Raw genomic sequence first — 17268 nt, forward strand, 5'->3', positions numbered from 1 at the left:
TTCCTGGGGGTCCTCACTCATTCAGGCTGCTGTAACACAACACCACAGACTGGGTGGCTTGTAAACAGCAGGCGTTGATTTCTTACAGTTCTGGAGGCTGGATGTCCAAGATCAAGGTAACAGCAGATTCAGTGTCCGTTGAGGACCCACTTCCTGGTTCATAGACAGCGTCTTCTCACTGTGTCCTCACCTGGAGGAAGGGGCGAGGGAGTTCTCTGGGGTCTCTTTTATAAGCACTGTAATCTCATCATAGGGGCTCCATCCTCGTGACCTCATCACCTCTCAAAGGCCCCACCTCTTAATGCCATCACCTTAGATGTTTCAACATATGAATTTTGGGGGAGGAGGGCATATTCAGATCCAAGCACCAGGCTTCTTAGGCTACTTGTCTTTGGTTTGGTGGAACAGACGTGGCATCAGGTGGATGCAGCCTTCTAGGATGATGTGGCTGGTCCAGTCCTGCTCTGCCAGTGTGTGTGAGTCCAGGTGTCAGGAGAGGCTGTGAGCATCCCTCTGGGGGCTGCCTGTCTCCTCGCTCAGTTCTGAGTTTGGAGCTGACCATGTTGGGTTTTCATGGCTCTGGCCTTGGGTAATTTTTAAGCCATTCATCTTTTACCCTCTTCTCTGCCTCAGGGGCTCCCCTTCCCCCCCCCCCAGAGACCTCAGTTCTAGACTGTGGGAGCTCGCTCACCAACACTTCCTCTTCCCTTTTTCTGTCCCCTGTATGTCTGCAGACCCTTCCTTTGACCTTGTCTTTGGAGGTCACCATCCTTTTCCATGACTTGGTTCTCCTTTTACTACCATGTCGAGCTTGAACTCCCCATCGACCTGCTTCCAGAACCCTGGAAGAGTGGATTTGTTTCTGTTCTACTGAGGAAGTCCAGGGTCTTGTTTATTGTTTCCCTCCTGACCCCATCTTGAACTGCTGCCCTTGGTGTCCTCTGGGCTTTGCTTCCTAGAATCCTGAATTGCCTTCCCTTTTCACCCAGACTTTGATGCAGTGCCCCTGAGCTGAACCACTGGTATATTCCAGGGAATCTGCCTCACCGTCTCGGGACAATTTGTAGGGCTCCATGAATTGGTCCTTATTCCTCCTTTGTGGGACTCTGTGATAAGCGGTTTCTCCCTCAGGACCCCCCCACCCCGTCCCGTGGAGGTTGGAGGGACCATTCATTCATTCTCTGTAGAGGTGTTTGTTGGGGAGACCTCACTGTGTTCCCCCAAACATGTACACCAAGAAGAATTACAGGCTATTTTGTCTCTGATAGAGAAACGCCAAATTGGGGAAAAAAATTCTGCAGCGGTGTAAGAGCATAAATAAAAGGCTAGAAAGAATTACAGACACTATACACAAGTAGAGCCTATCTTGTCATTAATTGTCCTTTATGTGACTTTGTGTGTCTGACAACGAGGGACGGTGGGCAGGGCATTGATACCTTGACTCCTTCTGACAGCATCTCTCACCTAACCATAATTGTGATAGTCTGAAAAGACTAAGTAAACTGCTGAAACACAGGTGCTTCAAGCTCAAGGTGAGTTCAGAAGCTATGATCATCAAAATATATAGCCGCCTGCTAAAAAGCAGACATGCAAGAAATTAAAAATATAGCCCCAAAGGCTTAATGTTGCCTTTTAACTGTGCTTAAATTCATATTCATATCCCAGCTGTCTGTCTGAAGTAGCCTGGGTTGATATAGGGAAGATATAAACATATCTACTCCAAGTGAGTGCTTCTGCAAATCCTATTTTGATAAGGTCTTAAATCTGTTGAGATCAGATCATAAAATTCCCCTGCAGTTTCAGCAGTCGGTAAAAACAGTGCTCAACGATTTTGTTCTTTTAATTTTGTATTCAGACAGTGTAACCACCTTTCGTAAATCCCTTCCCCCCACTGCCTGGGGGAAAACATGGGCAACGTGATGTGTTAGCAACATTTCAAGTGTAAATATTAGACTTGGTTGGTAAATTTTTTTTTTTTTTTTTTTTTTTTTTTTTTTTTTTTTTGTGGTATGCGGGCCTCTCACTGTTGTGGCCTCTCCCGTTGCGGAGCACAGGCTCCGGACACGCAGGCTCAGCAGCCATGGCTCACGGGCCCAGCCGCTCCGCGGCATATGGGATCCTCCCAGACCGGGGCACGAACCCGTATCCCCTGCATCGGCAGGCGGACTCCCAACCACTGCGCCACCAGGGAGGCCCGGTTGGTAAATTTTAATTTACCTTTTCATAATTTCCTGACTTAAACGCGGACTATTTTTAGCATATGAGAGCTTAGAGATTTAGTGAAAAATAGACTGTAATAACTGAAAACACCAGACAAGAGTCTTTTCTAGTTTGGAAATTTATCAGATAATAAGTTCTTCATCCATGGATATTACTTCCCAGGTGATGGAATGGAATTCGGGGCAGTGGATGGATGAAGTGTGGTTAATGTGATTTATACTATTAAATTATGCCCAGAATGCATGCATATATTCCCTGAAGAAGAGCCCTGCTTAAGTTTATTCTTCATTTCTGATCGCAGAATCCCAAATTGCTATTTAATTTCAGGAAATCTCTTTAGCAGGTGGCCTTTTATGGCGGGCAGGGTGTGAATTCTTAGGGTTGCTGCGCCTGCCAAGTTATTATGAAATCCTGAGAAGATAAAATCCGAGAAAGAACCACCCAGTAGAACATTTCAGCCCTTAAACTCTTATGTGATTTGCTGTTGATACAGAAATCTATCATTTGAAGATGGACTCAGAGTGGAAATGTGCTCTGGAGAAATCCCTTATTGATGCTGCTAACTTTCCTCTTCCAATGGAAGTGTTTAAGGTAAGACGTGGATTCATAGCAGTTTTTCTCCTCTTTTCGAGAATAAACTGTAAAAAGTTGCCCATATCAAATTATTTCCCACTATTTAAAAAGCTACCTTCTTGGCCGGTGTTCATTTAAAATGTTTAAAATGTTATCTGTTCCATTTTGCTCTGTTTTGTAATCCTCCCAAATACCCATATTCCAAGATAATGCTTAAAATCTTTTATCAAGTAATTAATAAGGATATTATAAGGTAATTTGAATCTTATTAAATTTTTTTTCAGGTTTACATTTTTTTTCTCCATCTTATATTATTATGGAAATCTCATTTTCACCCTCTCACTGCTTAACAAAGAAACTAAAGAAAATGGAGCAAGTCTAATTTTGGTATTTGCTCGGTAAAGATGATAGAAAATGATGCTTCTCTTGCTGGCTTGAGAAACTCATATGAGTATCTGTTGGGTAGTAGGCCTTCCTCTAATAGACAATGAAAGAAATGTACCATGACTGAAATAGGTCACCTAGTTCTTAAAACTCTTAAAAATTATGCTTAAAATTTATATGATGTGTAGAATATTAAGTTCTGGGCAGGAGTGATCTCTCTAGCAAGAGGGACCCATAAAACGGTCTCTTCCTATTTGGAGCTCGAGTAGGTGGGAAACAGCTCTACATGGACCGTTTCCTGGGAGACTTGTGGATGGGCTCGTGGTGGGCTGACGTAAACCTGATTTTCAGTTCCTAGCGGGCACATTTCTGCAGGGCCGTAGAAGTTTCATGTGGAAAATGAAATTAAAACGGTGTCTAGGTACCGCCTGCAGCAGGAGTGTGTGAGGCTCGGACTGGGGCGCTGGCTTCCTGGATTTTATTTACGGGGAAGTCCTCGCTCAGAACCTTAACCTAGCAGGGTGAATCACCGATACTCTTGTTCCGCACTTTTCTCATTGGCAACATTGGACTTAAGACCTCTTCTGAAAATAATTATTAAATTATTATTAGCAGTAATAATCACACTGATCATGCAACATTATCTTGGGCTTTTTATTTTTTGCTAACTGACCAGATAACTTCTTTTTCCTCCTCCTTTCCTGCAAAAAATAAAATAAAATAAAAATAAAAATTAAGAAAAAGAGCATTTACTCTTCCGTGAACTGGCTCCACTGCCTCTTCGGAAGCCAGCCCACCACGCTTGTCACTCGTTTGACCTCTACAGCTGGTGTCCACTGTCTTTTCCCAGTGGCCTTGGTGATATTAAAAAAACACCTTTATTGAAGTAGAGTTGAGTTACAATGTTGTATAAGTCTCAGGTGTGCAGCAAAGTGATTCAGTTATACATATATATGTGTGTGTGTGTATATATGTATTCTTTTTCAGATTCTTCTCCATTATAGGTTATTACAAGATACTGAGTATAGTTCTCTGTGCTATACAGTAGGGCCTTGTTGTTGTTTATCTATTAGATATATAGTCGTATGTATCTGTCAATCCCAAACTCCTAATTTATCCCTCCCCCACTTTCCCCTTTGGTAACCGTAAGTTTGTTTTTGATGCCTGTGAGTCTATTTCTGTTTTGTAAATAAATTCGTTTGTATCACTTTTTTAGATTCCACGTATAAGTGATATCATACGATATTTGTCTTTGTCTGACTTACTTCACTTAGTATGATCATCTCTAGGCCCATCCATGTTGCTGCAGATGGCATTTCATTCTTTTTTATGGCTGAGTAGTGTTGTGTGTGTGTATACACCACACCTCTATCCATTCATCTCTTGATGGACAGTTAGGTTGTTTCCCTTAGTGATATTTTAAATGTATAAATCTGATCATGTTCCTTGCCCTTGAGAAAATAAATTTTATTTCAAAATAGAGTATCAATATATATATTTTGGAATATATTATACACATACATTTGAAATATACATGTGAGGAGTTCACAGAGTGATATAGTGGAAATACAAATCCCTCCTGTCCCCTGTCTAGACACAGGAAGTTGCGGGTCCGTTAGCATCCCTCCACCTGACCTTTCCCCATCCTCTTTCCTGGCTCTGGGTAACCAGCTCCCTAACTTTGGTGTTAACCATTTCCTTGCTTCTCCTTGTATTATTGCTACCTATGTATGTTTTCCTTAATATTACACAACTTACTTCTGACAACACGAGAAACAAGACTAGCCCTGATTGTTTCAGGAGAGGGCGTTTTCCTGTTCTCCAGAGTGGAGGATGGCTGGACAGTGCCTGGGTCCTAAGCCGGCCTCGCTTTCCCACAGAGTTTGCAGGGCAGTTGAGTAGGCACAGTCCTGAGCTAATCTTAGGGAATTAGTTGGGTCATCAGCCAAACTGCAGCTTGAACTCCAGGTACCGGACCTCCCTTAGAAATGCGGACGGGTCTGGCTCCGGTTCTCAGAACAGGCCCAGCACAGCATTTCTGTGCAGTGACTTGAATGTTCTCTTCTGCTCCAGGCAGCGGGACCTCGAGGGGTCCCTGGGACCTTGTTCAGAGTGTGGTCAGGACAAGCCAGGTGCCGTTAACAGTCTGGGTCCGGCTTACTTTGGCATTTTGTCCTCAGCTTACAAAGATGATAAAACAAAGCAAAGCGTCTTAGTGCTGGCAGCCTGCTCGCCTCTCACCTCGAGTGACTGAAAGAATCCTGATTCTGTCCTCAGGCTTCCCTGATAGTTTGGGTATAGAATTCTAGATCTGCTGTCACTTTTCTCAAGAATTTGGAGGTATTGCTCCATTTTTCCTTTTCTCCTCGGGCATCTTATATTCTCCTTTTCTCCACTGTTGTGAAATTTCACGATGATAGGCCTTTGCAGGTGTCTGTTTCCATCCAGAACGCAGGGTTCCCCGGGTGTCTGCAACTCATACCTTTAATTTTGGGGATGCTTCTTCTAAAATGACGTCTTCCACCTCTCTTCTTCCACCTGTCTTCTTCATCTGTGACCAGGTGGTAGTCCTGGGCTGGCTATGTAATTTTTTCTTCTTCTTTTCATTTCAGGTTTTCATTTTCTCCTCTGTTTTTGCTCTACTGTCAGAGGTTTTCTCCACTCATTTGTGCTGTTGTGTTTTTATGAGCACTTGTCTGGCGCTTTTTCTCTGAATGCTGCTCTGTTTATGGCCTCCTCTTCTTGCAGCCTGGAAGCATGACTTTATCTTGTTGGAAGTATTGATTTTTTACAGTTTTCTTTTCCCAGAGTAGTTTGTTTCCTCCATGTTGCTTTTGGTTTCTAACCTTCTTGCTAGAGGCTTTCCTTGGGTATCTGAGAATCCTTGACTTGTGCGCTCTTGAGTAAGAGGGAGATTCGAAAGCTGCGGGCAGGACTGGTCCACGTAGGGGGACCTTCTTTGTATGGAGGCTACTTCTTTGTATGATGGTTTTTCCTCTTTAGCTGATTTCCAAGGAGGAGAATTTCAACTTCCAACCTGGGGTTCAAGGTCGAGCTGCCCGCGTTCTAGGAGCTGAGTGGCAAGAAGAGAGCCTGGGGTTTCCGTGCTGAGTTTGTATTTTCCTGCATCCACAGACCAGGGACCACCTGCTTCATCCTCTTCTGAGGAAACTGGAGGACCACTGGTCTGTAGAGTCAGGGAAGGGAGGATACCTGGGGTCCAACCGCTTCCTAGACAGTTCCCCACGCATCTTATTCTATCACCTCCCACTCACCCCCAGTTTCAGACATACCTGCTGTTACCGGTTTCTGAGCCTCCTGAAGGTCCTGCCCCGTTCATTAGGCTGGGTCTCAGCTTTTCTGTAGGAGGCTTGGGACTTGGCTCTGTTGAATATGTTAAATTAGTTGCTTCTTGTTCATCTGCATTTTAGCTTCTATTCAAGTGGCTTTGCGTCTTTAAAATTCTTTACTGTAATTTTGGTTAGAGTTTAGGAAGAGGTGAAATTAATGTGTGTTTTTAGTCAGCCGTCTTCATGTGGGACTCCCCTTTTTAAAGTCTTGTAGCTTGGACTGTAGGGTAAACTCCCACATCTTTCATTCAGTGAAACATAACTCCTTGGCTCTAGTCATACTCAGTAAATATTTCTCAAATATATGATGAATTATTGAATGGACAAATGCATTTAACTCACTGATTTGAAATACTTTGAGTTAATGTAGTTACAGATTAATTGGATATGCACTTATTATTTAGAACTATGAATACTAAGACTCAAAATGTATAAACATTAATAATCCTCATATATTTTAAACTAATAATTAAGTAACTCAGTAAGTGTTTATTGAGCAGTTATTCTCTACATAATTCTCTTGACCCGATTCCAGGGTTTCATAATTGTGTATATTTTCCTCTAAAATGCAGTTGCCTCCTTCCCTCACTTTAATGTTTTTCTGTTAGAAATCAGACTACTATTTTTATGGAGTACTTGAGAATTCTCCCTGTCCTCAATATTTTGTTTATAATTAATGGTTGCTTTTTAAAAAATATTTTATTTTATATTGGAGTTTAGTTGGTTAACAATGCTGTGTTAGTTTCAGGTGTACAACAAAGTGATTCAGTTATACACACACGTATGTATTCTTTCTCAAATTCTTTTCCCATTTAGATTATTACAGAATATTGAGCAGAGTTCCCTGTGCTATACAGTAGTTGCTTTTAAGAGTAGATACTGAATATTTTCTATTTTTCACAGGGCCTACGGGATGTATGGAGTGGGCAATTAATACATAAAAATTGGCTGAATTGAAAATTCTGTGTTCTTAGAGCTTGTGAGACGCTTTTATAAATGTTTTCTTTTATTTCAATTTGACGGAAAAGAAAGGGGCAATTTTCTGAACCAGACTTTGTATGGAGGGAATATTTATACACTTAATTTTGAAATCCTGAGAACAACCACTGTTAGTTCCCTAAGGCCGTTGTAATAACGTACCACAAACTGGATAGCTGAAAACAAGGGAAATTTATTCTGTCATGGTTTTGGAGGCTAGAGGTAAACATCGAGGTGTGAGCAGGGCCACGCTCCCTCTGAAGGCTTTGAGGGAGACATTGTTCCGTGAGTCTGTTCTCACTTCTGGGGGTTGCCTGTAGTCCTTACCATTTCTTGGGTGTGACAGCAGACCTCCAATCTCTGCCGCTGTCTCCACATGGCCTTCTCTCTACGTGTCTGTCCAAATTTCCCCCTTAGGGACACTGGTCTTTTGATTTGGGCCTGTGCTAAGGCAGCGTGACCGCAGCTTAACTTGAGCGCATCTGCAGAGTCCCTGTTTCCAAATCAGGTCACGTTCGCAGGTTCTGGGTAGATATGCCTTTTTTTTAGGGGTTCTGTTCCACCCAGTACAACCGCATTTCATGGATGTACAGTAATTTAAGAAACCACATAGTAGTACTCTCTACCAAGTAATTCCACTTAAATGGAGGTGATTAAGTTCAGAGGCATTGCATGGGGGCATGGGATAAGGTTCAAGCTCTCTTAGCAGTTGCTTCATTTTAATAAAAATGAGAGATTTATTGCCCTTGATTTGAGAGAACACTTTAAGTGACTTTTGGTTGCCATATTTTACTGAGAATTCTGACTTCCCTATTTGGAAAATGCAGGTAAATTTCAAAACATATATTTAGAAGAAAAATAAGTAATTAATGAAATGAGTACCAAAAAAGGGGGAAGGGATTAAAAAATATTTTTTGTTATTGAAACATGAATAATGAAAATTTTTTCTTGTAAACCAGTCTCATTATTTAGAGACCCAATAGATTTGCTGAGAATAATCCATATATCAATACTAATTTATCTGAGAAAAATATTTAGTATATATTCCTGCACTGCAAATCAGCAAGGTCTCTCACTAGCTTTCTTTTTTACTTATTATATTACCTTTGCAGGCCATCATATGATTAACTTACGACACATCCCACTGTCAAATAAAGTGAAATGCCCCAATTTCAATAAAAGCTTTTTACTTTTGTCTTCACAAAGGACTACTAGGGTGGGTTTCTCTCAGAGTTTGTTTCTGTCATGAAATGAAGTTAATACAGGGCTAATCCAGTTTTTTGGCCAGGGATTATTAGACTGCTTCAGTTCTAATTCACTAAGTATTTACTACAATATAAGGAGTGGATTTGAGGTAATTTAGTTAAGTTTTAAAAATAGGGCCAAGGGAGACTAGACCAGAAGAGGCTAACTATAAAGAATGTAGTATTTCATGTGTGAGGCGCTCATAAGCCTTTTATAATTGCTGCTACTTTTCATTTTCTGCTGTTCTTGTAAATTGTAATCTTCATTTGTGACCCCTCTTGTTTGCAAATGTTGTTATAGAAGTTTCAATGACAACTCCTATATACATCAAAAAGACCTGCAAATAAGAAACAGCAGTTCCTAATTTGCCAGGTACTTGAAATACAGTACTTTCCCCTTAGAGGAATACACATGTTCAGCCCAGGGAAAGCGGGGGCTTTTCAGTGCACCTCATTTGTGACTGCACCTTGTAATTGCAAGGAAAGAACATTATTTGAAATGTCACTAAAATCGCTCTTCATTTTTACCCCTTAAAAAAGTGAAATTGTTTGAATCTTTTTTTCATTCTTTCTGTTAACAAAATATTTAAAACCTTTGGTGTTTGAAATACCAAAGAAGCTATTTAGAGATTTGCAGAAGAGTCGAAGGAACTCTAAATAAAGCATTGAGCTGGGGCCATAAACCTTGCATGCCTTCTATGTGGGGGTCCCCAGATCTGCCGCCAGGTTTGGTAATTCACCAGGACTCAAGGTTGTTATAATTATGGTTACAGTTTATTATAGTGAAAGACAGATGGCAAAATCAGCAAAGGGAAAAGTCTCATGGGGTGAATTCTGGAAACCCACACACACGCTTCCAAGAGTGTTCTCCCAGAGAAGTTGCCCAAGGCAACTTCTTTTTTTTTTTTTTTGCGGTACGCGGGCCTCTCACTGTTGTGGCCTGTCCCGTTGCGGAGCACAGGCTCCGGACGCGCAGAGTCAGCGGCCACGGCTCACGGGCCCAGCCACTCCGCGGCATGTGGGATCCTCCTGGACCGGGGCACGAACCCGTGTCCCCTGCATCGGCAGGCGGACTCTCAACCACTGCGCCACCAGGGAAGCCCCAAGGCAACTTCTTAATTCCTCCCGTAGCGTGTTGGGCCAACATGTGCTAGGGATGCTCATGAGAGACTCACTGCCCAGGGCTGTCATGGGGGGCCGGCTGTGTCTTGCCCAGCACGTACCTATCTTCCAGACTCCCAGAGGAAAACGGGGGGAGGGGATCAGTATAAACCATATGGTTGGTACAAACCATGTAGGCACAGTAGACCACTCTTACATTTAGGGAAGATTTCGTGTCATTGTCGGGTTCAGTTTATCAGCTGTGTCCCCATAGGCCAGCCAAGACCTGATCCTGGAAGCAGACCTTTCTCAGGACCGCAGTCTCAGGCCTGCTACATGTGTTGGTTCTTCTCTTCACACCTCCATTCCGTCCCTTCACACAGTCTGTTGGCTCTACTTTCAGATTCCTTCCGGAGTTCAATCACCCTTCACTTCGTCCATCACCACTACCCTAGTCTAAGCTATCATCCTCCCCGGACTCTTGCATTCATTTCAGAATTTATTTCTGGGCTTGTTATTCACTGCCCCTCTGCAGTTTGTTCTTCCAAGAGCAGCCAGACAGATTGTTTAAAAAAAAAATTCAGATCATGTCACTCCATTGCTTATGTGGCTTCTGATCTGACTCAGGTGTGATGTGCCCTCTGAGCCGCTTTGCTGCTCAAGGTTCTCATAACACTCTGCTCCACCCTTCGGCTTCCTGCTGTCCATCCAACACACTGAGTCCTCAGGCCTTTGCAGTGATGCTCTGCCTAGAAAGGGGTCCCTTTGGCCAATGCCTCAAGGCTTCTTCCCTCTCTTTCTTCAAGTCTCTGCTTAAAATTTAAAAAAGCACCCTCACCTCCATCTCCCCACAGCCTGCTCGGCATTTATCCGCCCACATAGTCTGCATCAGTTTGCTTTCTCTGCATCTGGTCTGTTTCTTCTTCTTGGAATGTACCCTCCGTGAAAGGAGATTGTTTATTTTCATGACTGTGCCACCCAGGTGCCTTGAACAGTGCAGCCCATCTTAAGCACTCAATACCCATTCTTGAGTAGGTTAGTGAAGAACTAAGTACAGATCTCAACTTAGAAAGTTAAAGGCTCAGGAGAGGTCGTCAGTACATCTTGAATGAAGGAAGTCCCTGCGAGCGGTTCCGAATAACAGGATGACTTTGTACAGAGAGGAAGGCAAAGGGCTTGATGGCTCCTGTTTGGTGGGTTCAGTACCAAACTGGTACTTTCACGATCAGCTAAAAATACCCCAGGTCAGTTCTTGGCTAAGTGGAGGAAATAGTTGAGAGCACCGAGGAGAAGATTAGGGATGAATTGAAATTAAGAAAACAGCTCAGCATAAAACCCCCCACGTTCTATGACACCCCATTGCAGGTGAGCTTGCAGGGCCAGTGTTTGCTTCTTGCTGGATGTGATCACAAAGTAGAGGGAATATTGCCTCCTGTATGTTGCCTGTGGGTTTTTTCTTTTCAAAGCATCTGGCCCTACTATCTCTCAGGGTCTTGACAATAACATAGTGTCAGGTGCTACGGTGTATGGTGTATGTATTGTTTTCTCTTTAAACACATAGATCAGTGGACACACAGGGAGCTTAAGGAACGCCCTGGGGGGAACGTGTTAGTTTAGGGACAGACTTGGCCATAAACGACAGGTTTCTGCCTTCTGCTCCGTCTGTTTTTCCACTGCTGTGCATGCCTTCCTCATATCACACGCAATTCCTCTGATATGGTTGTAGCTGTGAACGGATGGGATGCGGTTGGACAGTGATGACCTGATGCTTCCGGGTTATTTCCGTTTTATTGGAGGCTGAGGAGAGATATGATTTTCAGTGGGACACCTACACCCACGGTACTAGCTACGTTCCCTTCCCTTGTTGCCTCCCTGACCAATTCCTTATCTATATGTGTGGCCAAGGTGGAGGCTATAGGGAGTCGAGGTTATGGTAACTAAGACTTTTACTTCATCAGGACTCACAGCAGGTAAAAAGTGTACCTGGTCCGGTACTTGGATAAAATACCCAGGCTCCTGGTGTTCCCCCACCCCCGCCCCCCATAGCTCAGCTCCTGTTGTCTTTGACTTGGGTAGCGGTTGAATGGATCCAGAATTGTGTATCTATAACTGATATGCATTAAAAGTTCCCTTGGCATCTGTAAATAAAGGGCTTCCACTAATGGCAAAGCAGTAAGTTAAATTCAGCTTGCTTTGGTCTCAAGTGATTCCTGTCTCACTTGCTTCATTGCTTCTTGCTTTCCCCATAAGTTCATGTTTAATTAACAGAAGGAAGGTGCTGCTGAGAGAAGGCTAATTGAGAAAAAAGATGCTACATGTGACCATTATTATATTTTTACACAAATACATAAGGAAAGGCATTCCATGCACATATTCTCTGTTGAGAGTGTTCAGGCTGTGCTCATAATACACGGAACATTCCACATCTGTTATTTCTTTAGCTCTTTTCAGCTTTGAATTATGTATCCGTTGGTGCATTTGTAGATTCAACCTTTAGGAGAGAACTCCTTGTCTGTTTTCGCATCTGAGACCTAGGTTACAGGCCAGAGAGAGAAGGTTAAGTGTGGCCAAGAGTGAAAAGCTTTCCTTTCTCATTCCGTCTGGTCCAGCCAAAGGGGTAAGAAAGGGTGTGAGCCGCTGTTACCATAGATTGTCAGGTTACGGTTTCTATGGTGACCGACTTTTGCTCTCTTTTGGTAGGTAAATACAGCAGCAATACAAAACTCGTAGCTGAGTTTGGCCTTCAGGTACTGGGATCCTTGGATTCTCCCAGAATTTGTTCGAGGCCACCTATGTAGGGCCAGAACTTAATTTCCTGAGCATGACATTCCCTGTCCCACCTGGCAGGGTGTCTGATACCAAATAATTTAGCAATAAGTGTTTGTGTGACTCTTGGTTGCTATTTCCTTCTCACCAACTGAAACCCCAGTGGTTCTTTGAAAGAGAGTCTGTCTTAGGCAGTAGGTCATGTTGTGACCGGACTGGTGGCTTGACCCCTGTATCCTGCTGGTGTTGATGACCTGACTTCTGAGTTTCTGCCCAGCAGCTGGTCCCAGGCTGGCTTACCTCCAACTCTGGCCCCGAACACCCAGACCTGGGAGCTTGCCCTCTGCCATTCCCTCCTTTGTCCTTCTCATCTCTTTAAAGACTTGGAGAGGTTTGTTAAAGTCTCTCGGGGATGGTGAATCACAGAGATGTTCAGTTTGTGTCATGCCCATCCTTTGCCACTTTCAGAAACCAGAAGGAGGAGCTTGTTTGTGTTATTATTCATGTGCTCTGGGTTCTTGAACTGCAGCCCACGCATTACGTTAACTCAGAAAGTGCCACGGGGACATCATGTTTTTATGCATGTTGGAAAAAATCTGGTGAGACCTGCTAATGAGGGCAACTTTGGTCCAACAGTAAAGGTAACGATGAAAATCGCAAAGCCCAGATGTATAAAGAGTTCACTCAACAATGGCTTGATTTCAGGGCCCCCTACACCGCTGCCTGCATCTGCTAGATAGCGACTTGCTTTTAATTCTAAACACTAAGAATTTAAAAATACAGTCCACTCTTAGTTATCTGAGCTGTGAGTTATCCTTCCCAAATGGCTTCTGTTGGCCGCTGATTATTCCGGCTCTCTCCAGTTCCTAGGTTTCAGGGAAAGCAAGATAATATTTGCGTGAACTTCATGTCATGGGTGTTGGGATACGAGGAGGGGACATCGATCTCTTATTTATGAAGCAGACGCATTTCAAAGTGATTGTCATAGCATATTTTAGTTTTTTCTAGATTTTCCATGCTACTCGCCAGTAGTTAGAGTAATTAAGAATTGATCATAATTCTTTTTTTCTGTGGATGATTTGATAATAAATGATAGTATAGTTGTATGGAGGCAGGGTTTTTTTTCCCTCAAAACACAGACAGATTAATTTTTTTTGTAGGTTAGGTCGTACTTTTTTTTTTTTAAGATTTTTTTTTTTGATGTGGACCTTTTTTTTTTTGTCTTTATTGAATTTGTTACAATATCACTTCTGTTTTTTGTTTTGGTTTTTTGGCCACGAGGCATGTGGGATCTTAGCTCCCCGACCAGGGATTGAATATGCAGCCCCTGCATTGGAAGGCGAAGTCCTAACCACTGGACTGCCAGGGAGGTCCCCTAGGTTGTACTTTTAATCTCCGTCTTTTCTTTCATGGATAGGCAGTTGTAAATTGCAGGATCTCAAGTAGGCAGATGGATGTAAAGAGAAGTTTAAGTTCATTCTGTCTACAGAGGTTTAAAATCTAATGGAAAATGAGGACCACGTATGATGGGGCCCCAGCTACTGAACCTTCCACATATTCCCTCCTGCCTGAGAAAGGCCCCCTGATGCAGAGGTTTGTGTGAGCTGCAGGTGTAAATGAAAGCGTGGGAATCCTTCCGTCCTGCGAGTTCTCTCTTTCCTTCCGTGGGCAGCCAGTGTACAGTGAATTTCCGTGTCGATGGCACAAAGTCAAGGATAAGGTGAGACTCTGCCCCCTGTTTCTTCTCCAGCTCCATTTATAACCAGAAGAACCCACATAAACAAATCAGATAAACTTTATTTTAAAACTGAAATTTTTATTGAGGTAATTGTACATTCAGATGCAGTTGTAAGACATAATACAGAGAGACCTACTCTTCACCCAGTTTTCCCCAATGGTGACATCTTGGGAAAAAAACACAGTTTTGCAGCCAGGATATTGACATTGATACAATCCATGATCTTACTCAGATGGCCCCAGTTTTACCTGTGTTCACGTGTGTGTGTACTTTTTTTTTTTTTTTGTGGTACGTGGGCCTCTCACTGCTGTGGCGTCTCCCGTTGCGGAGCACAGGCTCCGGACGCACAGGCTCAGCGGCCATGGCTCACGGGCCCAGCTACTCCACGGCATGTGGGATCCTCCTGGACCGGGGCACGAACCCGTGTCCCCTGCATCGGCAAGCAGACTCTCAACCACTGCGCCACCAGGGAAGCCCTGTGTGTGTACTTTAAAAATTTATTTTATTAAAAAATTTTTTTTGAAGTATGGTTGATTTACAGTGTTTCAGATGTACAGCAAAGTGATTCAGTTATACATATATATATATTCTTTTTCAGAGTCTTTTCCGTTATAAGTTATTACAAGATATTGAATATGGTTCCCTGTGCTATACAGTAGGTCCTTGTTGTTTACCTGTTTTATATATAGTGGTGTGTATCTGTTAATCCCAAACTCCTAATTTATCCATTCCCCCTTTTCCCTTTGGTAACCATAAGTTTGCTATCTATGTCTGTGAGTCTGTTTCAACAAATCACATAAACTTTTACATGAATAGATAATGTTCTGTGATTAACATTAAAGGAAAGGAATGGATGAGTTTAGAATAGTAGAAACCTGACTTAAAGCCCCCCCCCGATATTTAAGAACATGTCATGCTTGGAGTCGGTGGAGAGATTTCTAGATTCCAGCAGAATTACTTTTTGCCTAATTATCTTGATTGTGCTCAGAGTAAGCACAAGCATACACGGCACACATAATGCGCATTTGCAAAAGAATTTGGAACATTTGATCATTTCACTTGTGGTTTTGTACAAGTTAGTCCACTTGCTGGACCTTGGTTGTTTCTGAGCTTCCAGGGCTCCTGGGAGACTTCAGGTCCATCAGCCACGGGGGTGGTGAGCAGGGCATGGCCGACGCATCACAATTCCTTGTTCTCCTGTAGTAAGTTAACACACCTTTGGGATATCTTTGGAATATACAGTATATTAACATGCTCAGACCCTTCAGGATAGCGTACAGAATAAAAACGCAAATCAAGCCGTGGAGACTTCACCTGGACGCCCACATCATCCTCCAGTGGAAAGTCATTGCAGCGATGTCGACCATCGCTTCAGTTGTTGAGCCCAGACAGGACGGAAGAAATGATACCAACCACTTCTCACACGTAATCTCGTTATCCTCACGATAACCCGACGTGCAGGTATTATTAGTCTTCTTGTAACTTGAGGAAAATCAGAGAAGCTAATCTCCTGTCCTACCTCACACAGAGCCTATGGTGGAAGCAGGACCCAAATGCAAATCTTTACTGACTTCAGTCTTAACTGTATCTAAATCAGTGGTTCTCAACTGGGGAGGATCTGGCAGTTCTCTCAGTGTCTGGGGGCATTTTGATGATGACACAGAGCGGGGAGAGATGCTCCTGGCATCTGTGGGTAGAAGCTGGAGATGGACAGAACATCCTGTGTGCACAGGACAGCCCCTACTAACAAGGCATCAGTTGCCCCAGGATGCCAGCAGTGCCCAGGTGGAGAAACCCTGGCTAGAGAATGGGTGTTTTTCTTAACCAGGAGGTAGGTTGACCCATGGAAGGCAAGGGCAGCCAGGATTTGAGGACGATGCTTGAGATTTTCACTGTTCTTAGATCTGTGCCAGGCTGGCTGGCAGTCGGCACTTTCCCACTGGGAATCTTCTCCACCTGTGGCAGAAAGAACACAGATGGACGTAAGCCCCTGTGTTTCAGGAGCTCCTGCTGTGTCCAGAAAGGGCAGGACACAGAGTCAACCTTGCCCATCACTGACTCTTCATTCTCCCTCTGAAGGCTGGATTCCACATGCGGGGAGACAGTTCAGGGCCATTGGCCTTGTTTCCATGACAACAGTTGAGTTGCATTGAGGGCTCTCAATAGAAGGGGACACCCAGCAATAATTTTGTCAACCGCATCCTGGCAGTGGGGTGTGAGGCTGGAGAAAAGCTAACCCCCAGAGCCCCGACTGTGATTTTCTTTAGCCCACAGCCCTCAGGCTGGACACGTGGGGAGACACCCTAGCTCATTAGGAGAGAAGTAACTAAGCTTAAGAACAGACAGTGTAATCACTGTTTACCTGTACCCACAGCATAGGCTCTGTTTTTTTCTCATAGTGGTGCTGTAAGTAAGGTTGAATTTCTTGCCAATTACAATGCTTTTATGGTGCTTAAGTATTAATGAAAGGCATCCTCATTGCCCCTGTTGTTTTAAAACAACCAGTGTACCAGTTTTTGGACTTACTGTGGAAATAGTCCTGCTATAATCGCCTGTTATGAATTCTTGTGGTTCAGGTTGAAGTACATAGTACTACGTTTTCTCATGACTATTTTTTAACTTGATTGAATGCAGGACTAGTTGATAAAATTGCTGTTTACAGCTGTAAGTAAAAAAAAGGAAATGCTTATTAGTGTTCAGCTTATAGATTTTTTATTACCTTTTTATAAATATTTCATTGGCCGAGTTTAATTCAGTGCAATGGAATTGAAATATAATAATGCTATTGATTTAATAAATGCTGGCATCCTAATGTTCATTTTTAGATGAAACTAATATAATGAGGGTAATTATCTAATGAACATATGAGCATTAGGTCTTTCGTAAAACAAAAAGAGGAACAGTATGATGAACT

At 43.1% G+C, this 17268-nt stretch overlaps 1 protein-coding gene across 1 annotated transcript in view; it reads left to right on the forward strand.

Moving 5' to 3' along the window:
* Nucleotides 1–17268, forward strand: part of SFMBT2 (Scm like with four mbt domains 2) — a gene marked incomplete at both ends in the record, with an annotated part of 182312 nt that overhangs the window by 89254 nt on the left and 75790 nt on the right. The window contains one exon of the mRNA XM_079700155.1: nucleotides 2714–2811. Coding sequence (XP_079556281.1) covers nucleotides 2714–2811 — 98 coding nt within the window. The remainder of the gene's footprint in view (nucleotides 1–2713; nucleotides 2812–17268) is intronic.

The sequence above is a fragment of the Hyperoodon ampullatus genome (genome assembly GCF_949752795.1).
Source record: "Hyperoodon ampullatus genome assembly, chromosome: 3".
NCBI lineage: Eukaryota > Metazoa > Chordata > Mammalia > Artiodactyla > Ziphiidae > Hyperoodon > Hyperoodon ampullatus.